The sequence below is a fragment of the Eleutherodactylus coqui genome, chromosome 1 (genome assembly GCF_035609145.1).
Source record: "Eleutherodactylus coqui strain aEleCoq1 chromosome 1, aEleCoq1.hap1, whole genome shotgun sequence".
In the NCBI taxonomy this organism is placed as follows: domain Eukaryota; kingdom Metazoa; phylum Chordata; class Amphibia; order Anura; family Eleutherodactylidae; genus Eleutherodactylus; species Eleutherodactylus coqui.
The window spans coordinates 242,433,433-242,455,911 of NC_089837.1; the positions used below are offsets into that span (position 1 = coordinate 242,433,433).

At 41.6% G+C, this 22,479-nt stretch overlaps 1 protein-coding gene across 1 annotated transcript in view; it reads right to left on the reverse strand.

The window, feature by feature from the left end:
- Nucleotides 1-22,479, reverse strand: part of TRAPPC3L (trafficking protein particle complex subunit 3L) — a 57,588-nt gene that overhangs the window by 394 nt on the left and 34,715 nt on the right. Inside the window, exons 3-5 of the mRNA XM_066607330.1 lie at nt 22,227-22,324; nt 18,560-18,659; nt 4,115-4,300 (exon numbers count right to left, since the gene is read on the reverse strand). Of these exons, the coding sequence (XP_066463427.1) occupies nt 4,115-4,300; nt 18,560-18,659; nt 22,227-22,324 (384 nt within the window). The remainder of the gene's footprint in view (nt 1-4,114; nt 4,301-18,559; nt 18,660-22,226; nt 22,325-22,479) is intronic.

The following is a 22,479-nucleotide window of genomic DNA, read 5'->3' on the forward strand; positions in this document are numbered from 1 at the left end:
AGCATCATACTCCCCGAGGCTTCCCCTCGCAATGGCTAGGCACTGCTCGGCCGCCACAGCACCTCATAGCACAAATTTGTGATTTTAGTGCGATGTGATTTTAACATTAGAAAATCCTATCAACTTTCTCACTATAAAATCGCACAATTTTATTGCGTGAGAAAATCGCAGGTAGCAGCAACATGATACCACATTTTTCCCAAGAAAAAAGCATCACGGACGCTACAAAATCATGTGTACATAACAGCGATATCGCAGCGATTTTGTAGCAACCATATTGCTGTTACCCATGTGAAAGAGGCCTAAGGCCTGAAAAGCTTTTAGAAATTTGTAAACGGAATGAAATGGAAAAAATGCATTTTCAACATCTTTGCAGGGATTTTGTTTTTATGGCATACACACCCAATGTGTATGTAAAGGGATTGGCTCCCAATCCTGCTCCATATAAACCCCAATTCTGGGGGGCATACATGTATGCCCAAAAGTGTCAAGGGGTTAAGTATCAAATGTGAATACTGACAACAGTGTATTGTATAAATAGTCAAAGAATCATATGTGCAATCTTGCAGTTTTCACACTGACCACTAAACCTAATGATAAATAGTTTGACACTTCCTGTTCTGTAGAGAAAGCTTCTCAGCAGTCATTCATCATCATGATGACAGGATTACAATAAAAGAAAACACCTGTATGAAGATAACACAGGATCCACCATTCACAATAGGACACAGTTTATCTACTGCCTCTCCCTGTATAGTGACCTCTGCACAGGTCATAGAACATGTATATGAGTTCTCTCCTGTCCATTGTCTGAAGGGCCTATGATTTCTGCTGTAATGCATATCTCTAAATGCTGTCATAATGCAGTGTATAGAAGCAGCATAGCAGCAGGCTCCTCCGACCAGCTTAGAGAGAACTGAAATTAGAGATATTGGAAACTGGTAATAAATGCAAAAAAGAATTCATATATTGTTCAGACATAGTGTAAGGCCACTCTCATACTACTGCGCATCACATGCATGGGTTTTGCGCATGTAATACACGATAACTAACTTTACATTATCAGCAATGGTGCCTCTCACACAGCGCTCTATCGTAGTGTGTATTACGCTCCAAGATAGTGTATGTGGATTTGTCGGTATGCAGCAGTATGCAGTGTACTTATATTCTTAAAAACATGTTTTAAGCTGAAGACCCGCGCTGATAAGACATCCATATAACCTACTATTAAAATATGGAGGCGGTTGCCTTAATAAGGCAACCCCTTTAAAAGAAACTTACCTCCAATACCATGTTAAGACCCTTTTATATGGGCCAGTGATTAGGAATAAACTTTCATATACTGGATCAGTGGTGCATGTGAAGGAGCTAGCGATCAGCATTCAAGTGAGTAAATCATCTGTTATTTGGCACCAAAAATCATTGCCCTGCGTAAACAGGGTCGAGCTGCTGACAATTATGGAACAATATGTGCCAGAAGGATTGCACTATCCATCATTCAGTACATACGGTAATGCTGATTGATCTACATAAATAGAGCTAAAAGAGCGCCAGTTGACTTGCAAACACATTGATCAGTGCTTGTTCCTGGCCGAAAATCTTCAAGTGTAATGGTGGCCTTTAATGAATTTTGAATGAATAGAATGAAAGCAGAGTGGCTAAAAAGAGGCTCTCTCTCCCTGATATCTGGCACATCTATGCAATTTCAATAGCAAATGTGTAATGCTTCATTTCTGCTGTGGTGGCACTACAAGGGAAGTAACACTTGCTGTCAGGCTCTGTCTATACAATACAATTAATTGATTATTACAGCAGGAGGACACCCTGTGAGTATCTTATTTTCAGGGAACTCTTCTAACAAAAAATAATTGTCCACAGCAGACAAGCTTTATAAAACATATCAGTTAACCCTTTCCAATCCACTGTCTGACATCTAAGGACATTCTGATTGAAGTCTGTACAGATTCGATGTCGGAAGACGTCTGGCAGGGTATTCTTACTGTATATTACTGGCCTCTCTGTTGTCAGGGGCCTCTCCAGCATGTCGCATACCGCAGTACTGGCTCCAGCCAGCAGATGGCACTATTGTATAATGGCAGAAAGAGAAAACCCACTAGGAAACCCTGAATCCAAAATTGGATTGCAAAGGGTTAATTTCACAATGTGCAACTTTCTTAGAAAACAAACGAGCTCTAAATTTTTATATTGGATACAGATCATACAGTATGAAGCATTGTATCTAGAGATGAGCAAACATGCTCGTCCGAGCTTGATGCTCGTTCGAGTATTAGCATACTCGATGGTGTACCATGCCGTGTTCGACCCCTCCCTGTTTTGACCCCTCCCCGCATTACCATTTCCTGCTGTGACATGCCAGAGAGAGAGAGAGAGAAAAAAAAAGCTTGGCACCGGCGGGTTCATTGCAAAAATGCTCGGGTCTCCCATTGACTTCAATGGGGTTCGTTACTCAAATAGAGCTCTCGAATATTACGAAAAGCTCGACTCGAATAACGAGCACCCGAGCATTTTGGTGCTCGCTCATCTCTAATTTTATCATATACAGTGCAAATGTCAAGGTGGATAAGGCATGGCTTTAGATGTAGATTTTGCAATGGGTTCTGGGAGCTCGATCTTGGTCTGTCCTTGAGTTCTACCTACAACATCAAAATAGGGTCTGTAAATGCCCATTGAAGTAGTTTAGACAATAATAAAGGGATTTTCTGGGACTTTACTACTGAAAATAGTATTGATAGTTGATTGGCTGGGTTCTGCCGTTTGGAATATCCACTGATCAGCTGATATTAAACTAGTTGTCATTGCAGACAGAGCCAGAAACAAACAGTTCTGTTCATAGTGCAGAAGTTCAGTTTGGCAATGCAGGTACAGCTCGCATAAAATATGGTGGGAGCTGCACCTGAAATACCAACCGGGGCCACTGGATTAGGGGCAGAGAATGACCATGGGCCTTGCAAGCAGCTGATCGGTGGGGATCCTAAGCAGTGGATAGATTTTCAATATTATATTCCTAGACAGCACCTTTAACCACTTCAGTGGCACGCTCAGAAATCTTCCGGGAAGAGCTCCACTACCCATAAATATAATCGATCTGCAGGCAACTTCCCGCTTCTTTTTTTAAACTCCTGCACTGTTTACAGGTTGCCAGAAGCCAGCCGATGGTCCCCATAGCAGGGAGAGCTGGTGATCGGCTGTTAGAGGATAGCCGGGCACTAACTTTTACAGCAGAGAACGGAGAAAACCTCCGATCTCTGCTGTTTAACCCTTTATATGCTGCAGTCTATGCGACCGCAGCATGTAAAGGGCTGTCACCATCAGACTCCCCGCAATGTGCTCAGGGGGTCCTGATGGGTCTCTGTGGCTATATTCAAGTTTCTGGGTCTGCCAGCTTAGGCTAAGAATGGAATGTGGTGACGTAAAATCAAACTTTAAAAAAAAAAATGTTTTAAATGTAAAAACAGAAATAGTAAAACATAAGAGACTGTATAAACTTGGTATCGCCGGAATCGTGTTGACTCAGTGAATAATGTTATCACATTATTTATTCTGTACGCTGAATGCCGTAAAAATGAAATCCAAAAAACAAATGGCAGAATTTCTATGTTTTCCCCAATCTCCCTACAAATTTTTTCACAAAAGTTATGCAATACTTTATATATACCCAAAAATCATGCCATCAAAAAATACAACTTGTCCCTCAAAAAGCAAGCCCTCATATGGACGTGTCAATGAAAAAATGAAAAAGTTATGGCTCTTGGAATGCGACTGCAAAATTAGTTAAAATTAAATGATTGGCCCATTTTAAAAACCTGCCCTGGTATGTCTTACAGGGTGCTAAGAAACCCGCCACTGAAGGGGTTAAACCACAAAATATTAGAATGGGGAATAATGGACTACAGTATGCTATGCTGCCAATTACAGTACTACCTCTTATGACCACTTCATACTATCCGGGTTAAACAACTCAGCTCTTAATTTCTGAAAGAACATGCTGTGATGTCCTGGAGAAGTCTGGAAACCACGCTACCCAAACTACTTTACAATGTGATACATAGAAAATCAGCATATGCTATTAAAACATAATACATGAAAATAGTACCATTTCCAGTGCGCCTCTTAGGACTCCAGAGAGAAGGCTACAGTAGCTCAAAGATGATCTGCCAGAAGGAAGCTCTTCAACAAAGTCAACCAGCGGATTTTTATCCAATATGAGAGAAAATCCATTTCCATTCTGATTACCCCCAATTGTAGAAGGGGTGATCCCAAGGTACATTTTGAAGGCCACCTGTGTAAAAAAGATAGTTCATACAGTATATTGCTCAAGATAATGTCACAGTATAGGTATAATAAACTCCATTAAAGAAGTATTGGAGGAAGATGTATATAAGGTAAAAGGTAGTGGAAGCATTTCACATCCCCATAGCCATGTATGGATGTGAAAGCTGGACTGCAAAAAAAGCTGATAGAAGGAGGATTGAAGCGTTCAAGCTGTAGTGCTAGCGAAAGCTGCTGTGTATATCCTGGACGGCGAGAGTAACAAACAGAGAAGTCTTGAATCGTATAAGACCCGATATATCACTAGAGGGCAGGATAACAGACTCAGACTAACGTACTTTGGCCATATAATGCGAGCATAGTTGCTAGAAATATCTATAATGGTTGGACAGAGCAGTGGCAGTAGAAGACCTGGCCGCCAAAGGAGACGATGGCTGATACTGTCAGAGCTGATACTGGCATGGATATCACACAACTGAAAGAAGCAGTGCAAAACCGAAAAACATGGAGAGAGGGATGGAGCCTTTAGGGTCGCCGAGGGTCGTGAATGACTAAATGGCTAACAACAAGTGGAAGCAAGTCTTTTATCCAGCAGTTTATTGTAGAATTGTTGGCTCTGTTTGGGTCTAGAGTTATATCACATAGCCTGCATGTACTATCCTACAGTGTTCCTCAGGTCTACTACACAGTGCCTTATACACAGTCCATATGAGAACTCTTACAAGATCCCATAGGCAGGTCATGTATAGCTTCCCTAGGCTGAGAGCCTGTGCAAGAGAACTGCATCTTATTTAAAGGAGCTCTTCAAGTAAATGTTGATTAGGAACCCAACAGCTGGAATCTTTTGCCCCCCACAAACCCCTTTCCACTGGCAAAGGTCATAGACCTTCAAACTATGATCCTCCAAGGTCAGGGTTTCTGCTTTGGGATATCATCTTACTCAACTTGTATTACAGATGTCAGAAATTGATTTTCTGGTGGAAGTGCTACCTATTATTTTTTCAAAAGAATTAACTGACACTTCAGTCACATACGTAGTTTACATAAGTTGCAAATACTGGAATGCTTGACAGTCTGGTAATGAATACTATTGTGAGAGTTCTGTTAAACCTTTTATGTGTTGCTCTATATTCTATAAAATGGTTTGTATAATGTGTTATTTCTGTAAGTTAAATAATGCTAGGATTAGCAGGGTCTAGCTGCTCCATCATCGACAGATTGCATGCTTTATGGTGTGCAAAGTTTAACGCTTAACATCATATAGATTATATATCGTCACAAAAATTCTTGACTTTTAGAAGTCTGGAAATAGATATCAACTGTCTATGCGCAACATGGAAAGGGAGAGTAGCCATATGGTGAACTGCAACGTATGTTATATGTTTACAGACCTACCATAGGAAAAGCCAAACTTCACCTGCCAGAAATGTAAGCCTGTGTCTCTATTGGAGGAAAAGGTGCAAAGCCTTTAGAAGAGAATAGCTACATTGAAACTCATTCAGGAAGATGAGGATTTCTTTGATAGAGCAGAAGTAACTCTTTAAGATGTTGAAGAAAAATACTTTCTCAGTGCATCTGCAAAAGCAGAGGAATAGAAGTATGTGACCCAAAAAAGCAGGAGGATCAGGAGTCAGTCAGCACCCATGTTGCTCAGGAACCCGTACCAGGCTCTCACGCAGAAGAACAACGAAGATGTACATCAAGAAATAACTTTGCCCACAAAGAATAGTCAACAAAGAAGTGTTATGAAGGAGAAAATGAGAGTGGTGGTTGTGGGGGATTCCCTATCTCAACAGACAAAGGCAACTGTCTGCAGAACTGATATAACATGATTAGAGGTGCTTGTCTTCTAGGTGAAAAAGATCAAAGAAGTGTCTGATAGGCTATCAAGACTCTTCAGTTCTACAGCCAATTACCCATTCTTGCTAATACATGTAGGGAACAATGACACTGCAAAAAAGGACCTTGCAATTATCTGCAGAGACTTTGAAGACCTCAGCAGGAAAGTGAAGGAACTAGGAGAAAAGTAGTCTTTTCATTCATCCTCCTAGTGGATAGCCATGGAGTAAGGAGATGGAACAGGATTCAAGAGGTGAACAACTGGCTATGTTGATGGTGCCATCAGAAAGGATTTTTGTTTCTAGACCATGGAGTGAATTACCTATATGATGGATTCCTTGCTAGAGACGGATTGCACCTTAGAAAGACAGGAAAGCATATATTTGGCAGGCACCTAGCTGTGCTCATCAGGGGATGACAATTACAACAATATGGGAAGGGAAGTGAAAGACCAGGCAAAAGTATACAGCTAATAAATACAACTGAGAACCTTGTTATTAGAAGTGAAAAGAAAGAACTATGGCAAAAATTCAGAAGGAAAGTAGAGGAACAAGAGACATTGATCACAAACTAAAATGTGTCTACACAAATGCACAGAGCATGGCAAGCAAACAAGAAGAATCAGAGCTCCTAAAGGCCCTCATAACTAGTTCTCCTCATGGCTAGTTAATAAACTCAGTAGCAGCTCAAGCCTGTGTTTATTGCCAGGGATTACCTGCCCAGTGGTATTCCATTGTTCTTTCCAGCCATTTGTTTGCCTTGCATAATCAATTAATTCATTGTGTATGAAAGGTAAACAAATCCATCATGGAGTCTTTTGAAAGACCCAGCAAAATGCATTTAAATGAAGGCGATTAGCTCAGTCTATCAGTGGCTTCAATGATGGATTTCATGCGGATTGAATTCCATCATTAAAAGAAAAGTACACGACTGCCCATGTAACGATTATCACTCATTTTTGGCTGTTTGAATGAATTTTGAGTGATTGCGTGTAAAAGGACCTTAACACACGAAGAGAAATATGATGTCATAGGCATCACAGAAACTTGATGGGTTGATACACATGATTGAAATACAAAGCTTGAAGGATACATCTTATTTATAAGAAACAGACCTAATAAAAGGGGAGATGGTGTTGCATTGCATGTTAGTTAAGCAAACCTCTCCACAGAGATTCAGGTTTCAGAGCATGGTAGTTCTGTAAAAACTGTTTGGGTAAGAATACAAGGAAAGAACAACAGAAAGGATACTATTGTAGGCATTTACTATAGGCTGCCTGGACAAGCAGAAGTTATGGATGAATTCTTTCTACATCACATGGCCAAGTTCTTAAAGAAGTATGACATGGTGACTATGGGAGACATTTGTTAGGAATCTCTCTCAGGCAAAAGCAATGGGTCCAACAAATTCTTATCCGCAAACACTTTATTTTCCAAAAGGTAAAAAAGAAGCCAAGGGGATCTGCAATCTTGGACCTAATTCTTACTAACAGAGAGGAAATGCTTGAGGAAGTAAGGGTAGCTGGGACCTTAGGAGGCAGTGATCATGCTATCCTTGAATTGGAGGGACGTACCTTTTAGCAGCGACTTGTGGAAAACCCTATGGATTCGCCACGTGTCCGGCAGGGCCAGCTCGTATGCCATAGGATTAACCACTCTGGTGACTGGAAAATGGCCCACAAATCGGGGAGCCAGTTCCAAAGAAGGCACTTTTAATTTCAAATTTTTGGAAGACAAGTATACTAACTGGCCCACAGAAAAAGGTTCCGAAATGGTCCGGGTACTTCTGCACCTCCTTAACACCTCTTGAGAAGTGTGCAGGCCTTGACCACCTCCTGTGACAAGGAATCAACCCCTGCCCCCTTCTTGGTCAGGTCAGTCAAGGGTTTGGTCACCAACAAAAAGTTCTTAATGAATTTCCGATAAAAGTTTGCGAACCCCAAAAAGCGTTGTAACACCTTTAAGTTGGCGAGTTGCACCCATTCGGTGAGGGTCTTGATCATGTCCGAGTCCATCTGGATGGCTGATGGAGAAATGACATATCCCAGAAATGCAATCTCCTGTACCCCAAAAAGGCATTTCTCAAACTTAGCATATAAGTGATGGTCTCGAAGGCAGGAAAAAACTGTCCGTAAATGCTTAACATGGCTCTCCCAGTCAGAAGAGAATATCAGAATGTCATCCAAATATACTACTATAAACGTGCCCAAAATGTCATGGAAAATGGTGTTCATAAGACCATGAAAAACAGTTGGCGCGTTACATAACCCGAATGGCATGGCTAGACATTCAAAATGCCCCAAAGGAGTATTAAACACCGTTTTCCATTCGTCTCACTCTCTGATACGGATGAGATTATAGGCTCCCCGAAGATCAAGCTTGGAGAACCCACAGGCTCCTATAACCTGGTTGAGGAGGTCAGGAATCCAGGGTAAAGAGTAATGATTTTTGATGGTTATCCTGTTCAAGGCTCTATAATCAACACAGGGCCGAAGACCACCATCCTTCTTCCCGACAAAAAATAACCCTGCCCCTGCGGGTGATCCGGTAGGACGTATGTGTCCCTTGGCGAGACTTTCCGTGATATACTCCTTCATTGCCTCGCGTTCAGGGACTGTAATATTATATATTTCCCCCATGGGGATCTCGCTCCCGGGAATAAGATCGATTTTGCAATCCCATTCCTGGTGTGGAGGTAACGTCTCAGAAAGTTGTTTTGAAAACACGTCAGAAAAATTCTCAATATACGAACGTAACCCCTTGACCTCACACTCACTAGAATGCACCTGGACTGAAACCAAATGCTCGCTGCAACCCTGCCCCCATTGCAGTAATTCAGAGGTGGACCAATCGATCTGGGGATTGTGCAGCCGGAGCCAGGGTAACCCAAGGACTAAATCAACTGAAAGGCTCTCTATTACCAGAAAAGAACACACCTCAGAATGTAGCACCCCTACAGAAAAGACTAGTTATGGGGTTCTCGCGCTGATTGGCCCTCGATGACAACAGAGTGGAATCAATACCCGAGACCCGGATCGGAGGTCTCAATGGCAAAAGATATGCAGACATAGACTTGACAAATTCAAAATTAATGAAGTTCGCATCAGCCCTCGAAACAATGAAGGCTCGACAGCTGAGGTGATGAGTATTATACGAAATAGAAAACAGCAAAAACAATTTAGAACATTACGGAAGTACCTGAGCTCCTAGGCAATCTCTCCAGACATGGCCTAAGAGCGGAAGTTTTCCGGCGGCTGTTTCTTGAGACAGTTGGTGACCCGATGACCTGGACCTCCGCAAAAAAGGCATAATCGGTTCCTAGGTTGGAATTCCTTGTGTTCCTTTGGGGATATAGAGCCCATTTCTATTACCTCGACTTCATTGGTAGCTGAGGTCATGGATGGATTCTCGGACCGCTTCACTGGCAGTTCGGTGCGAGTCTTGCGTCAGGCCCTAAGACGACGGTCGGCCTTTACCGCGATAGTCATAGCCTGCTCTAACGTCTTGGGTTCCGGGTGCGACAACAACAGATCTTTTATGGACTCAGACAACCCCGTTAGAAATAAATCTTTCGGAGCGCGGTCACTCCATCTTGACTCCACACAAAACTGACGAAACTTGGAGCAGAATTCTTCCGCGGAACATCCTCCCTGCCGAAGACTCAATAACTTACTCACGGCATACCCTGTCCTATCTGGCTCATCATAAATCTGCCCAAGGGCTGTAAAAAAGGCATCTACTGATGGGCGGGCCGTAAGTTGGGAGGTAGCGAGAATGCCCAGTTTTGAGGGTCGCCCCTCAACCGTGAAATACTTATTCCCACCCTCTGGTATTCCGAACCCGACCAGTGGGGACGTAATTCAAAATATAACTTGCATGCTTCCTGAAACGAGAAAAACGTCCTATGGTCACCCGAAAAAACGTCAGGCAGAGAGACCTTAGGCTCGTCCCCGGGACTGCAGCAGTAGCGACCGAAGCGCTGGTAGAAGACTGCTCCTGAAGCTAGAGCCAGGCGGACAAGTCCGGCACCAAGCCAGTCAAGACTTGCACCTGGTTGGCAAGCGCCGCAACCGCCTCCATCTCAGGGTTCAAGCGGGGAGGTCGAAACAGGTGCCCAGCAGCAAAATTGGCCAGTGTTTCTGTTACAGCTTGCCGAGACAGGTGGACAGGGGTCCCTATGCCAGCCCTCTCCTGTATCCCTACCTACTTGCCCCCCTGGGCTAGGCCCAGGGCAACAACTGGGCGACAGTCCCTACGCTGCACTAGGGACCCCAAGGAAAGAGGGAAAGGAAAACCGGCAGGTGGGTACCACGTAGCAGACAAGATGTAAACAAACAAGCAAACAGAGAGAAGTCGGGAAACAGGCCGGGTCAAACCACAAAAGTCCATGCGCAGTAGAGAAGGACAAACCAAAAACAGAGTCAGAATAGAAGCCGAAGTCAGAATACAAGTAGTCAGGTCAATCATGCGGGTGTAGGCAACCAGTGTCTGGCCCAGCCAGGTATATAAGCAGAACTCTTCTCCCAGAGGGGTGGGGAAAGGTCATATGACACCAGGGGGAATCACAAGGTCGCTTCCCCCAGGAGGCGCGCATTGACCAGAGCACCACGTAGCCGACCAGCGGACAGGCCGCCGCCCGCTCTGACCAACGACCAGAGCGGGGAAACCCCCGGACACGGCCGCCAGGCCGGGCCCCCCAGCTCCAGGACAAGGGTTCTGCCTCACCCAGACGCCGGCGCCCCTAGTGGAAACCCCATCTCTAACAGGCAGATTTTAATGAACTCAGAAAGAGAGTAGGAAGGATCCAATGGCTGGATGTTCTTAAGGACAGAAATGTCCAAAAATGTTGGGAAATATTGCAAAATTAGATTCTCAAAGCACAATCGTTAATAATCCCTAAAAGAAGGAAGAATGGGAAGCATTTAAAGAGACCAGGATGGATGAGCACAGAACTTAAACATAGTAACATAGTATGCAAGCCTGAAGAAAGACAAATGTCCATCCAGTTCAGCATGTTTCCACCCCCCATTGTTAATCCAGAGGAAGGCCAAAAAAATCCAAATGAGGCGGAAGCCAATTAATCCCATTTGTTGAAGAAATTCTTTCCTGACTTTATAATGGCAGTCAGAATAATCCCTGGATCAACATCTGAAAGTTCCAACCTGACTCCAAGACCCGGATCAACAACTCCTCTGGTTATTTAATGTCTATATCCTGCAATGTTGTAGCGCTCCAAAAAGACATCTACTCCCCTCTTAAACCCCTCGGTGATTTTACCATATCCTCAGGCAAAGAGTTTCATAGTCTTACTGCTCTTACAGTAAATAACCCATTTATGTGTTGGGGATGAAACCTTCTTTCCTCTAAACATAGAGGATACCCTCTTGTTACCGTTGTAGTCCTAGGTATAAACAAATCATGAAAGAGATCTTTGTATTGTCCTCTAATGTATTTATAAATAGTTATTTAGCCACCCCTTAACTGTCTCTTTTCCACGGCAATAATTCCAATTTTGATAGCATCTCTGGGTATCCCAGTCCTACCATTCCGTTTATTAATTAAGTTGCCCTTCTTTGAACCCCCTCAAACACTGCAATGTCTTTCCTGAGCACCGATGTACAGAACTGTACAAAGTGCCTTATATAGTGGAAAAATAAGGTTCTCGTCCTTTGCCCCTATATACCTCTTTTAATGCACCCCAAGACTTAATTTGCTTTTACAGCAGAAGCTGACTGGCATTGATTGCTCCAGTTAAGTCTACAGTCAACTAGTACCCCCAGGTCTTTTTCCATATCACTTTTCCCTAGCAATAGCCCACTTCGTGTTTATTAGTGACATCCATTTCTCCTGCTCACATGCATAACCTGCCCTTTTAAAGACTAAAAAGAAAGAAGTGTCAAGTGCAAGTCTCAGAAAAGCTAAAGCTAATAATAAATTGAGGCTCAGCAAAGCAATTAAAGTGGATTTTGGGGATATGTCAAAAGCAAAAAAAAAAGTCAAAGATGCCAAAAGATGTTTAGAGGATTTGTATTTGTTTTCTCTCAGAAAGTAGATGTAACATCAATTGATCTTCCCTGTGCTATTGAAGGAATAAAATAATGCAGGCTATCTATAAGCAGATATTTGCTGAGAGAACACTGAGCTAACTTAAATGAATTCAAGACTCCAGGTCCAGATGAATTGCTGAACCACTTGCCGTAATGTTTGAAAATTCCTGGAGAATAAAAGAAGTCCCAGAAGATTGAAGAAGGGCAAATGTTGTCCTATCTTCAAAAAAGGGAATAAGATAGGTCCAGGAAACTACAGACCTGTGAGCCTGACTTCTATACTGGGAAAGCAGCATGTATGCAAGTGCTGGGATGAGAATGGAGTAATTAACCAGAGCCTGCATGAGTTTGTAACAAACAAGTCATGCCAGACAAATCTAATTTCCTTCTATGACAAAATCACTGACTGGGTTGACCAGGAAAAATTAGTAGACATAGTATATCTTGATTTTAGTAAAGTACTTGATAAAGTATCTCATGCCATCCTTATTTAAAAAATGACCAAATATCGGATTGATAAGGCAACTGTTAGATGGATTCACAACTGGCTAAATGATCGTACTCAAAGAGTGGTCATATACTGTATGGCTACACATCCAAGTGGAAAAATGTCTCAAGTGGAGTGCCATAATGCCCTGTCCTGGGCCCAGTGCTGTTTAACTTGTGCAATATCTGAAGGGATGTGATTTTTTTTAGCAAGAATCACATCAGCAAAAATGTTTACATCTCGTATGCCTGGCTATACTCTAACTGCTTGTTAGTCTTGGATATGCTTACAATTATAATCTGGAACATATGGTATTTATCGTACACTGTGATGCTACACTGTATATGTGGTAATTGGTCACGGGCATTGCATGATAAGTAGCTACAGCGCGACAATATATCTGCATAAATGTCAGGTCACCCCTACTCTGGTATATCCTGACATATGTGAGTTTTTTTTATGCCTGGCTACATTTTTGCTGTTTGTTTGTCCTGGATAGTCATGCCATTATAATATGAGACACTTATGGTACAGTGTAGGGCTACACTGTATTTTCGACATTTGGTCACAGTGATTAGACATTATGTGGCTTCAGCATGACACTATATCTGCATCATTGTGAGGTTGCACCTTAAGAGTTGTCATTCTGTTACATCTCTGTTTGATTTCTAGACCCTTAACCCATTTGTGACGAAGCCTGTGTGCAACTTAATGACCAGCTAATTTTTTAATTTCTTTCATCATCACATTCCTAGAGGCATAACTATTTAATTTTTCCATCGACATAGCCATATGAGGGTTTGTTATTTTTGTGGGACAAGCTATATTTTGTAATTGCATAACTTTTGGGTACATTTAATGTATTGTATAACTTTTATTAATTTTTTTTTAGGGGAATTGGGAAAAAAAGATTTTGTCATTTGCTTTTTAGATTTCATTTTTACTGATTTCAGTGTACAAAATAATTAACGTGATAACTTTATTCTCTGGGTCAGTTCAATTCTGGCGATACCAAGTTTATAAATTTTTGTTAAGTTTTGCTATTTTTGTACACAAAAAACACTTTTTTATAAAGATTTGGGGGCTTATTTTTTGTGGGATGAACTTTAGCCTTCGTTTATGCAACTTTTGGGAACATATAACATTTTGATTGCTTTTTATTTAATTTTTTTTCTAGAGGCAAAACTAGCAAAATCTACAATTCTGTCGTGTTTTTTATTTTTAGTTTTAACGATGTTCAGCAGTAGAGATGAGCAAACGTACTCGTTTAGGGCGATTTCGCAATCGAGCATCACTTTTTTCGAGTAACTGACTACTCAAGCGACAAAGATTCGGGGGGCGCCGGGGGTGAGCGGGGGGTTGCAGAGGGGAGAGGGGGGGGAGAGAGAGCTCCCCCCTGTTCCCCACTGCTACCCCCCGCCCCACCACGCCGCCCCCCCGGCGCCCCCGAATCTTTTCGCTCGAGTAGTCAGTTACTCGAAAAAAAGCGATGCTCGATTGCGAAATCGCCCTAAACGAGTACGCTCGCTCATCTCTATTCAGCAGGAAAAATAAATAATATGTTAAGTTATTTTTTCATGCCAGTTCGATTACACCACTGCCAAATTTATATCATTTTTGTTCTTTTTGCAACTTTTTCATATTTAATAAAAAAGGAATTTTTTGTTTATTAACACATTCAAAGATGCCTAATATATATATTTTTTTGTCAATGGTGTTATGTGAGGTTTTTTTTTTCAGGATGAATTGTACTTTTTAATAATACCATTTGCTGATCCATGCAACATTTTGATCACTTTCTATTCTGTTTTTTTGTAAGACGAGATAGACAAAATTAGCTATTTTGCCATGTTTTTTTTGTTTTATTTTTATGGCATGCACTGTGCGGGTTAAATAATGTACTAATTTTATATGACTATATATGATTTATAATATCCAAAAAATGATTTTATATGACTATATATGATTTATAATATATCCAGAAATATCCATTTCTGTATACCTTACACTTTTCTTTCACCTTTTGTTTGAATTGTATTAGATTTGCTTGATAAAGGAGGCTTGAAAAGTTCCGAAACGTGCTGCAAACTTCATCCCTTGGATCTCCCTTCGCTCCCCACTTGTTAATTCTGTACCCTGCTTTGGAATATTAAAAACCTTTTAAACCTTCAACACAAAGAATCTTTTTTCTTCTTGAGAATTGCTCTCTGGAGAGTCTCCAGGAGAGAGGCCTCCCATATGAGTAAGTGCCTTCTCTCTTACATCTGCTTGCACCTTACCCCATTAGCACCTGAACACTTTTCTCCCCAAAAAATTACAGTAAGGCATCTGTAAAAGGCTCAGTTCTGTTACTGTATGTATGCAGTAAGCGTGTTCTGTAACTATATAGTAAGTTTGGTTCTGGTACAGTGTCTATGTAGTAAGGTTGTTTTCTGCTATTGTAACTATGCAATAAGCTTAGATCTGGCACCATATCCATTTAGAAAGCTCAGTTCTGCTACAGAATCTATGTAGTTAGCTTGGTTCTACTACTGTATCTGCGAAGTAAGCTCAATTTGGTTATTATATTTATATAATAATCTTGGTTCTGTAGCCATATACATGTCGATGCTAGGTGCTTTTCTGCGCATAAGCATATATCTTGTACAACCCATAAACTCAAAGAGTTTCCAAAATTTCCACCACACTTCATGAATCAAAAGCATGGTAGGAGCTGCTGTCTGACAAAGCTTAAATCTATGGGCCTCCAATGAGTCCAATAATGGTCACCCCCCCTTCCCCAGCATACACCTTATTATCCAGACCCTTAAATCCTTCCCAGCTTCTTCCCTATCCTTCTTCCACCCCTGCATATGCTGCATTTGTGAGGCCAATAAATGTGCCCAAGCATTCGGTAATGCCAACTCACCCTTTTCTTTGCCCAATCGCAATTTCTCAATTTTATTCTGTGGCTCCTGCTTTTTCCAGAATAAATCTCAGAATAAACTACAGTATTTATTTCCCTAATAATACTGCATTGTAGGGAGTCCACAATGCGAGGTTATGAAAAATATAAAGAATCTGCGACATTACAGTCATTTTAATTATATTAGCTCTTCCTACCAGACATAATGGCAGCTTAATCCACATATTAACCTTATGTTTCACCTTGTCAAGCAAAGGGTGCACATTTAGTGCTATATACTCCTGTACATTTCCACTCACCCAAACACCCAGATAGTTGAATATCTCCACCCAGGGCACTACAACCATTACCAGTCTACACCACCATCTGTAACAGTGCAGACTAAAGTTCAGTTTATAAGTAAACCCGAATATATCCTGAAGTAATTTATGATAGCCATAATGTTCCCCAAATGCAATCCGACATTGGCCACAAACAGCAGGAGATTGTCAGCATATAAAGCAACTCTTGTCTCATGATCTCAATATCGGAAGCCTCTCACCCACCCACATAGCAACATAGTATGTAAGACCAAAAAAAGACATAAATCCATCTAGTTCAGCCTATTACCCCCCCAATGTTGATCCAGAGAAAGGAAAAAAAACTCAATGAGGAAGAAGCCAATTTTCCCCATATAGGGTGCATTTACACAAGCGTGTTTTTGTGCGTACATACGCACGCACAAAAACACGCTTCTATTTGCAACAATGCATTCCCTATGGTGTGTGTACATATCCGTACTTTGCAGGTGCGTGCCTGCAAAGATAGGACATGCGTGCACCATAGGGAACAATGGTCTGCCGGCTCCCTGCATTCTTTTTCAAAGAAGGGCTTTACCTATAAGCTCTTCCCTGAAAAAGAAAAATTTTAGTGTAAAAAATAAAAATGCAGGCATTCTCTTAAATGGAGCTGCAGCTGCTGCTGGCGGCTCCATTGAAGACAATGGTCTGCTGGCACACCTGAATTATTTTTCAGGGAAGAGCTTTACATATAAGCTCTTCTCTGAAAACGAAAAATGTTAATGTTTAAAAAAAAAAAATTACTTACCTGTCCGTCGCTGCTCTCCCCCCCGCAAGGATGAAGAACACATCTGCCACATGCGGCAGATGTTTCCTTCATCCCCACTAGTTAAGAGAATTCCCTGCAGCTACATCTGCCACATCTGTGGCAGATGCAGCAGAGGAATTCTTCAATTCTCTACAGCAGCTGTCACACATGTCAGCTGCGGTAGAGGATTCTGCTGCCAGCAACTGATTTCAGGGAAGGGCTTTAAATATAAGTCCTTCCCTGAAAATCAAGTAAAAGTGGTTTAAAAAACAAAAAAAATAGATACTCACCTCCCTTCAGCTTCCCGGGCTCAGCCGTGTTTTCTCCTGCTGTCCCCTGCACCGTGGTGCTGATCTATCAGCAGCCGGAGATTTAAAATCCACGCCTGCTGAAAGAGCTGAATGTGATTGGCTTAGGTGCTCAGCCAATCACAGGCAGCTCTCCCCGAATGAATGACGGGCGAGAGCTGCCTATGATTGGCTGAGCACCTCAGCCAATCACATTCAGCTCTTTCAGCAGGCATGGATTTTAAATCCCCGGCTGCTGGTAGATCAGCACCACAGTGCAGGGGACAGCAGGAGAAGATGCAGCTGTGCCCCAGCAGCTGAAGGGAGGTGAGTATCTATTTTTTTGTTTTTTAAACTACTTTTACTTGATTTTCAGGGAAGGGCTTATATTCAAAGCCCTTCCCTGAAATCAATTGCTGGCAGCAGAATCCTCTACCGCAGCTGACATGTGTGACAGCTGTGGTAGAGAATTAAAGAATTCCTCTGCTGCATCTGCCACAGATGTGGCAGATGTAGCAGCAGAGAATTCTTTTACCTAGTGGGGATGAAGGAAACATCTGCCGCATGCAGATGGATTCTTCATCCCCATGGGGGACACAGCAGCGGCCAACAGGTTAGTATTTTTTTTTTTTACACTACTTTTAATTGGCTTTTCAGGGAAGGGCTTCTAAAGCCCTTCCCTGAAATGCCATTGACAGCTGCCGGGGCTCAGCGGCGACTTCTGCTGCTGTTCCCGGCTCTGTAGCGCTGTTGAGCTATCAGCAGCCGGGGATTTAAAATCCCCGCCTGCTGGTAGCTCTGATTGTAATTGGCTGAAGTGCTCAGCCAATCACAATCAAAGCTACCAGCAGGCAGGGACTCTAAATCCCGAGCTGCTGATAGCTCAGAACTACAGAGTCGGGGACAGCGCCAGAAGTCGCATCTGAGCCCTGGCAGCTGAAGGGAGGTGAGTATTGTTTTAGTTTTTTTTTTTTTAATACACTTTTTAAAATGGCTTTTCAGGGAAGGGCTTATGAAGCTCTTCCCTGAAAAGCCATTGACGGGATGCCGGCAGCACGGTTGAGAATTGAAGAATTCCCTTTGCTTCATCTGCCACAGATGTAGCAGCAGTGAATTCTTTTAAATAGCAAAGGTGAAGGAAACATCTGCCGCATGTGGCAGATGTGTTCTTCAGGCCCGCGGATGTCACGGCAGTGGCGGAGAGGTAATTTTTTTTTTTGTTTCTGTTTTGCACTAAAATGTTTCTTTTTCAGGGAAGGGCTTATATGTAAAGCCTTTCCCTGAAAAAGAATGCAGGGGCCGGCAGAGCATTGTTTTCAATGGAGCCACCGGCAGCAGCCGCGGCTCCATTGGCAACAAGCACGCAGCTGTGTTCACGCATGTTTTTGCTCGTACTTAGGTGCGGACATATGTTCGCACCTAAGTACACACAAAAACACGCTCGTGTGAACACACCCTTAGGGGAAGAAATCTCTTCCTAACTCCAATCTAGCAATCAGAATAATCTGTGGATCAACAACCCTTCTGAAGTAATCAGTGATTATATTATCCACTGTGAAAACAGCCTAAAAGACATTTTACATCATATACAGTTTAGAATAAGCATGCATTAATAGTACCTTTGCAATTATATCCACCGTTTCACTATAACTGCGACACTTCTTTATGCCAGAGTTGGCCAAAAAGTCTTCTACTAATCGGATTCCAATGTTATACCCCCTGAAAATAGAATTAAAAATGTAGATAAAAATAATGGATTCAATTAAATAAAAGGCTACTAGAACTGTACATTATATGAACATCAGGCTTAAAGGTGCAGTCCCATTCCGGACACTTATGAGATATCTACAGGATATGTCATAAATATCTGATAGGTGCGGGTCCCACCTCTTGGAGCCACACCTGGCTCACCTCATTCACATCCAGGTTTTTTTTTACGAAAAAGCTGTGCAACCTGTGCTACACTGTTTCTGTAGCTTTCATAGGAGTGGATAGGAGTTACATAAACAGCATTACACAGTGAGCTTCACTGTTTCCACTTATGACAAATGACAACAGTGTGCTACGCTGTTTATACAACTCTCACTAACGTCTACTGGAGGTATTGAAACAGTGTAGCATAGAATGTTTGGCTGTTTTCATAAAACACTTGGCCATCATTTGAAGATTGTGTGCCTCGGAAAGCAAAGAGATGAGGTGGGAATATCCTTATAATCAAAGAAAGGAAAAAAAATAAGATAATCAATTTATAGCTATAATGTTCTCCATTAATTTCTTAATTACTTATGACTTAGAGTTGTGGTCAACATTATTGGTACCCTTCATTGTTTAGTATAGAAAAGCCAATATCTTTAGAAATAAGCTCATATCTACTAATTTTATGTAATTAGAATATTTTGGTAGCAAGTGCATATACATTCAACAAATAAGTTTACCTGTCACCATACATGCAGTAATGTTTATAAAGAAATAAACATAGTATATGACATGGGCAGGAGAGATACCCTTCCCTAATCCTTGGCTGCACAACCTTTGGCAACAATTTCTGCCTCAAACATTTTTTGTATCGCCACCTGCGAGAATCTTGCTTGTCTTCTTGTAGTTTCTTCTTCTTTCCCACTACAATTCTCTTAGGATCTTGAATGTTTGTGGGCTCCTTTTCCCAATAGCAGATTTCAGCTCTCTCCAAAGATTTTCAATTGGGTTAACATCAGGTGTCATTAGTAGCCAGTTTAAAATAGTCAATTTTCCCTTCTTAACCATTCTTATGTACTTTTAGATTTGTGCTTTGGATCATTATTAGAGATGAGCAAACGTAGTTGGTAAGGCCGATTTTGCAATCGAGCACCGCGATTTTCGAGTACTTCACTACTCGGGTGAAAAGTACTCGGGGGCGCTGTGGGGCGAGGCGTGGCATGGTGGAGCAGGGGGTAGCAGCGCGGAACAGGTGGGAACTCTCTCTCTCCCTCTCCCCCCCCCCACTCCCCTCTGCAACCCCCCGCTCACCCACAGCGCCCCCAAGTACTTTTTACCCGAGTAGTGAAGTACTCGAAAATCGCGGTGCTCGATTGCGAAATCGGCCTTACCGAGTACGTTCGCTCATCTCTAATCATTATCTTTCTGAACAACCCATTTTGTTCCAATCAAACCTAGTTTTCTTACACTTAGGAGCACATTTTGCTCTAAAATGCTCTGATAATCCTCTGATTTCATTGTTCCTGTAACACGTTCAAGGCCTGCAGAACTCAAGGCAGCAAAGCAGCTCCACAATATTATGGATCCTCCACCATGTTTCACTGTAGGTAGGGTGCACTTTTATTTATAGGCTATATTTCATTATCTATAAACATAATGCTGGTAGCAACGCCAAAGAGCTCTGGTTTGATTTCATCTGTCCATAGAATGTTTTCCTAGAAGGATTATGGTTTGTCTGTGTAATGTTTACCAAAATCCAGTAGCTTTCTTTTATGCTTGTTTTAAGCAGTGGGGTCCTCCTTGGACTACGCCCATAGAGCCATTTTGTTTTGTGTGCAGAGTATGGTACAGGATGAAACCATCACTCCAGACATCTTCAGCTCAGCCTGAGGTGCTTTAGATGTTTAACGTGATTTCTTTGCCACATTTTGAACCAACTTTCTTAGAGTCCTCTCATCAATTTTACTTTGTCCAACATGTCCTGGAAGATTCTTGACAGCTTCATTATTAACAAACTTCTTAATAATCATTCGAACTGTTGAAGCTGGGTTGCCTAGGTCCTTGGCGATAGTCTTGTACCCTTTAGACTGCTTGTGTTTGGTGATAATAGTATTCCTGGTCTGCGCAGACAGCTCTCTTCTCTTTTCCATTGTAAACAAGGAACAGGGAATAAAACTGATCTTTTTAAGCATTAAAACCTCCATTTATAGGCTAATTAAAGTCATGTGAGCACAGACAAGTTGGAAACTGGTGAGTTTAATATCTAATTAATCACAGGTTAGTCTAATTCTTTCCTTTATTTCTAATTGAACAAAGTGTGCCATTAATCATGTTCTGACAGTATTTTAAATTTTGCATCCAAAATGGTCACTCATTCATCTAGTTTTCACAAACTGAAGAAATCCTTGCTCCTATTGGCTGATTGTCATTGAATTCCCTTATTGGTAGAGAGGGTAAGAGCAGAAACGAGCCCGGGAAAGTGAGCAGAATGGGGCAAGATGTGGGGTGGAAAGTACAGAAAAAGTGCAGGGAGGCAGAAGGAAGTGAAGGGGGTTTTGTTGGGACATGGAGGGGAGAGGAGGTGTGTTGCAGCACAGCAGCAGTTAATGGTGCTAACTGACCAAATAGGAAAGCATTCGAGACAAGTGCTGAGTGCATTACAAGGTTCTGGGAACCATCTACACACTGGTGAGTTGTGCAAGCCCCTGTTAAATACAAAAGTCAGGGAAAGTGCAAGTGGCCATATCTGAGTAACTCCATTATCTACTAAGTAATCCTAAGCAAACATCCCTTATATAACTAGGACTGAAGAAGAGATTCTTTTCTGGATAATTTCCAAATAGAGAGATTGTTCCAGAGAAACTGTTTGTGATATTCTGTGCTCAGAGAATTGTTAAAGTTCAACAACATGATCCGATCTGCAACACTATGAGCTGTCAATTGTTAAACAGTGTAAAAAGTGCTTAATAAGCTGTGTGCCTTCAGTATACACCACAAGCTATGTGGACTTGTCTCAGTCATTTCATTTTCATCCAATCTAATTCATCCACAAAGGTACTGGCGTCACGTGACAAAACCATTATTTTAGCTATTATATTCATTCTGTCTATATCACTGCAAGCGACCGAGCTAGGCCACTTTCCGCCATTGTCGGTAGAGATCACAGAGCCATCCATCTTGTATGCCCGCTTGAGGTCTCCCCCACAACAGCCAGCCTTCTGCTCAGATGCCGCACCCACATTTATTCACAGTAAACAGGCAGTCATTTGCAGATGAATGACTGCCTGTTTTCAGAGGCTGATGGTTGTTTGATTTTTATGCCTGCATAAACTCAGTGACTGGCAATGTTTACATTGAAGGGATATCATTCAGTTTTACACAATACAGCAATGTATTGAATGATAATCATTCTTGTCAAAAGGATCCCTTCCATTTATTAAAAAATATTGTAATCCCAATGATTTTTATTATAAAACAATTTCTGTTATAACAGAAGAACCTTAATGCTTTGTTTTATTAAAATGTATTCACAGTATAATATATTTCTTCTATAAAGAAAGATGTATTAAAGTTAAGTCATACACTACTTACATTGCATCCAAGTATTTGTTAACTTCCTCATCACTGTCATAATCTTTGCACAATTGTGCCACTAAAGCACCGTAAGTGAGAACAAAGAGATCTCTGCTCTAAAACCAAAGGGGAAAATGTTTTTAATAGTCAAAACAATGCATTTTATTTCATATTCTTTCCATATGAAAACATGCCTCACATACTTGCAACTTACTATCCAAGAATGTGTATTTATAATATTTTTTTATACATGACCCCCGCTGTCTCTTTT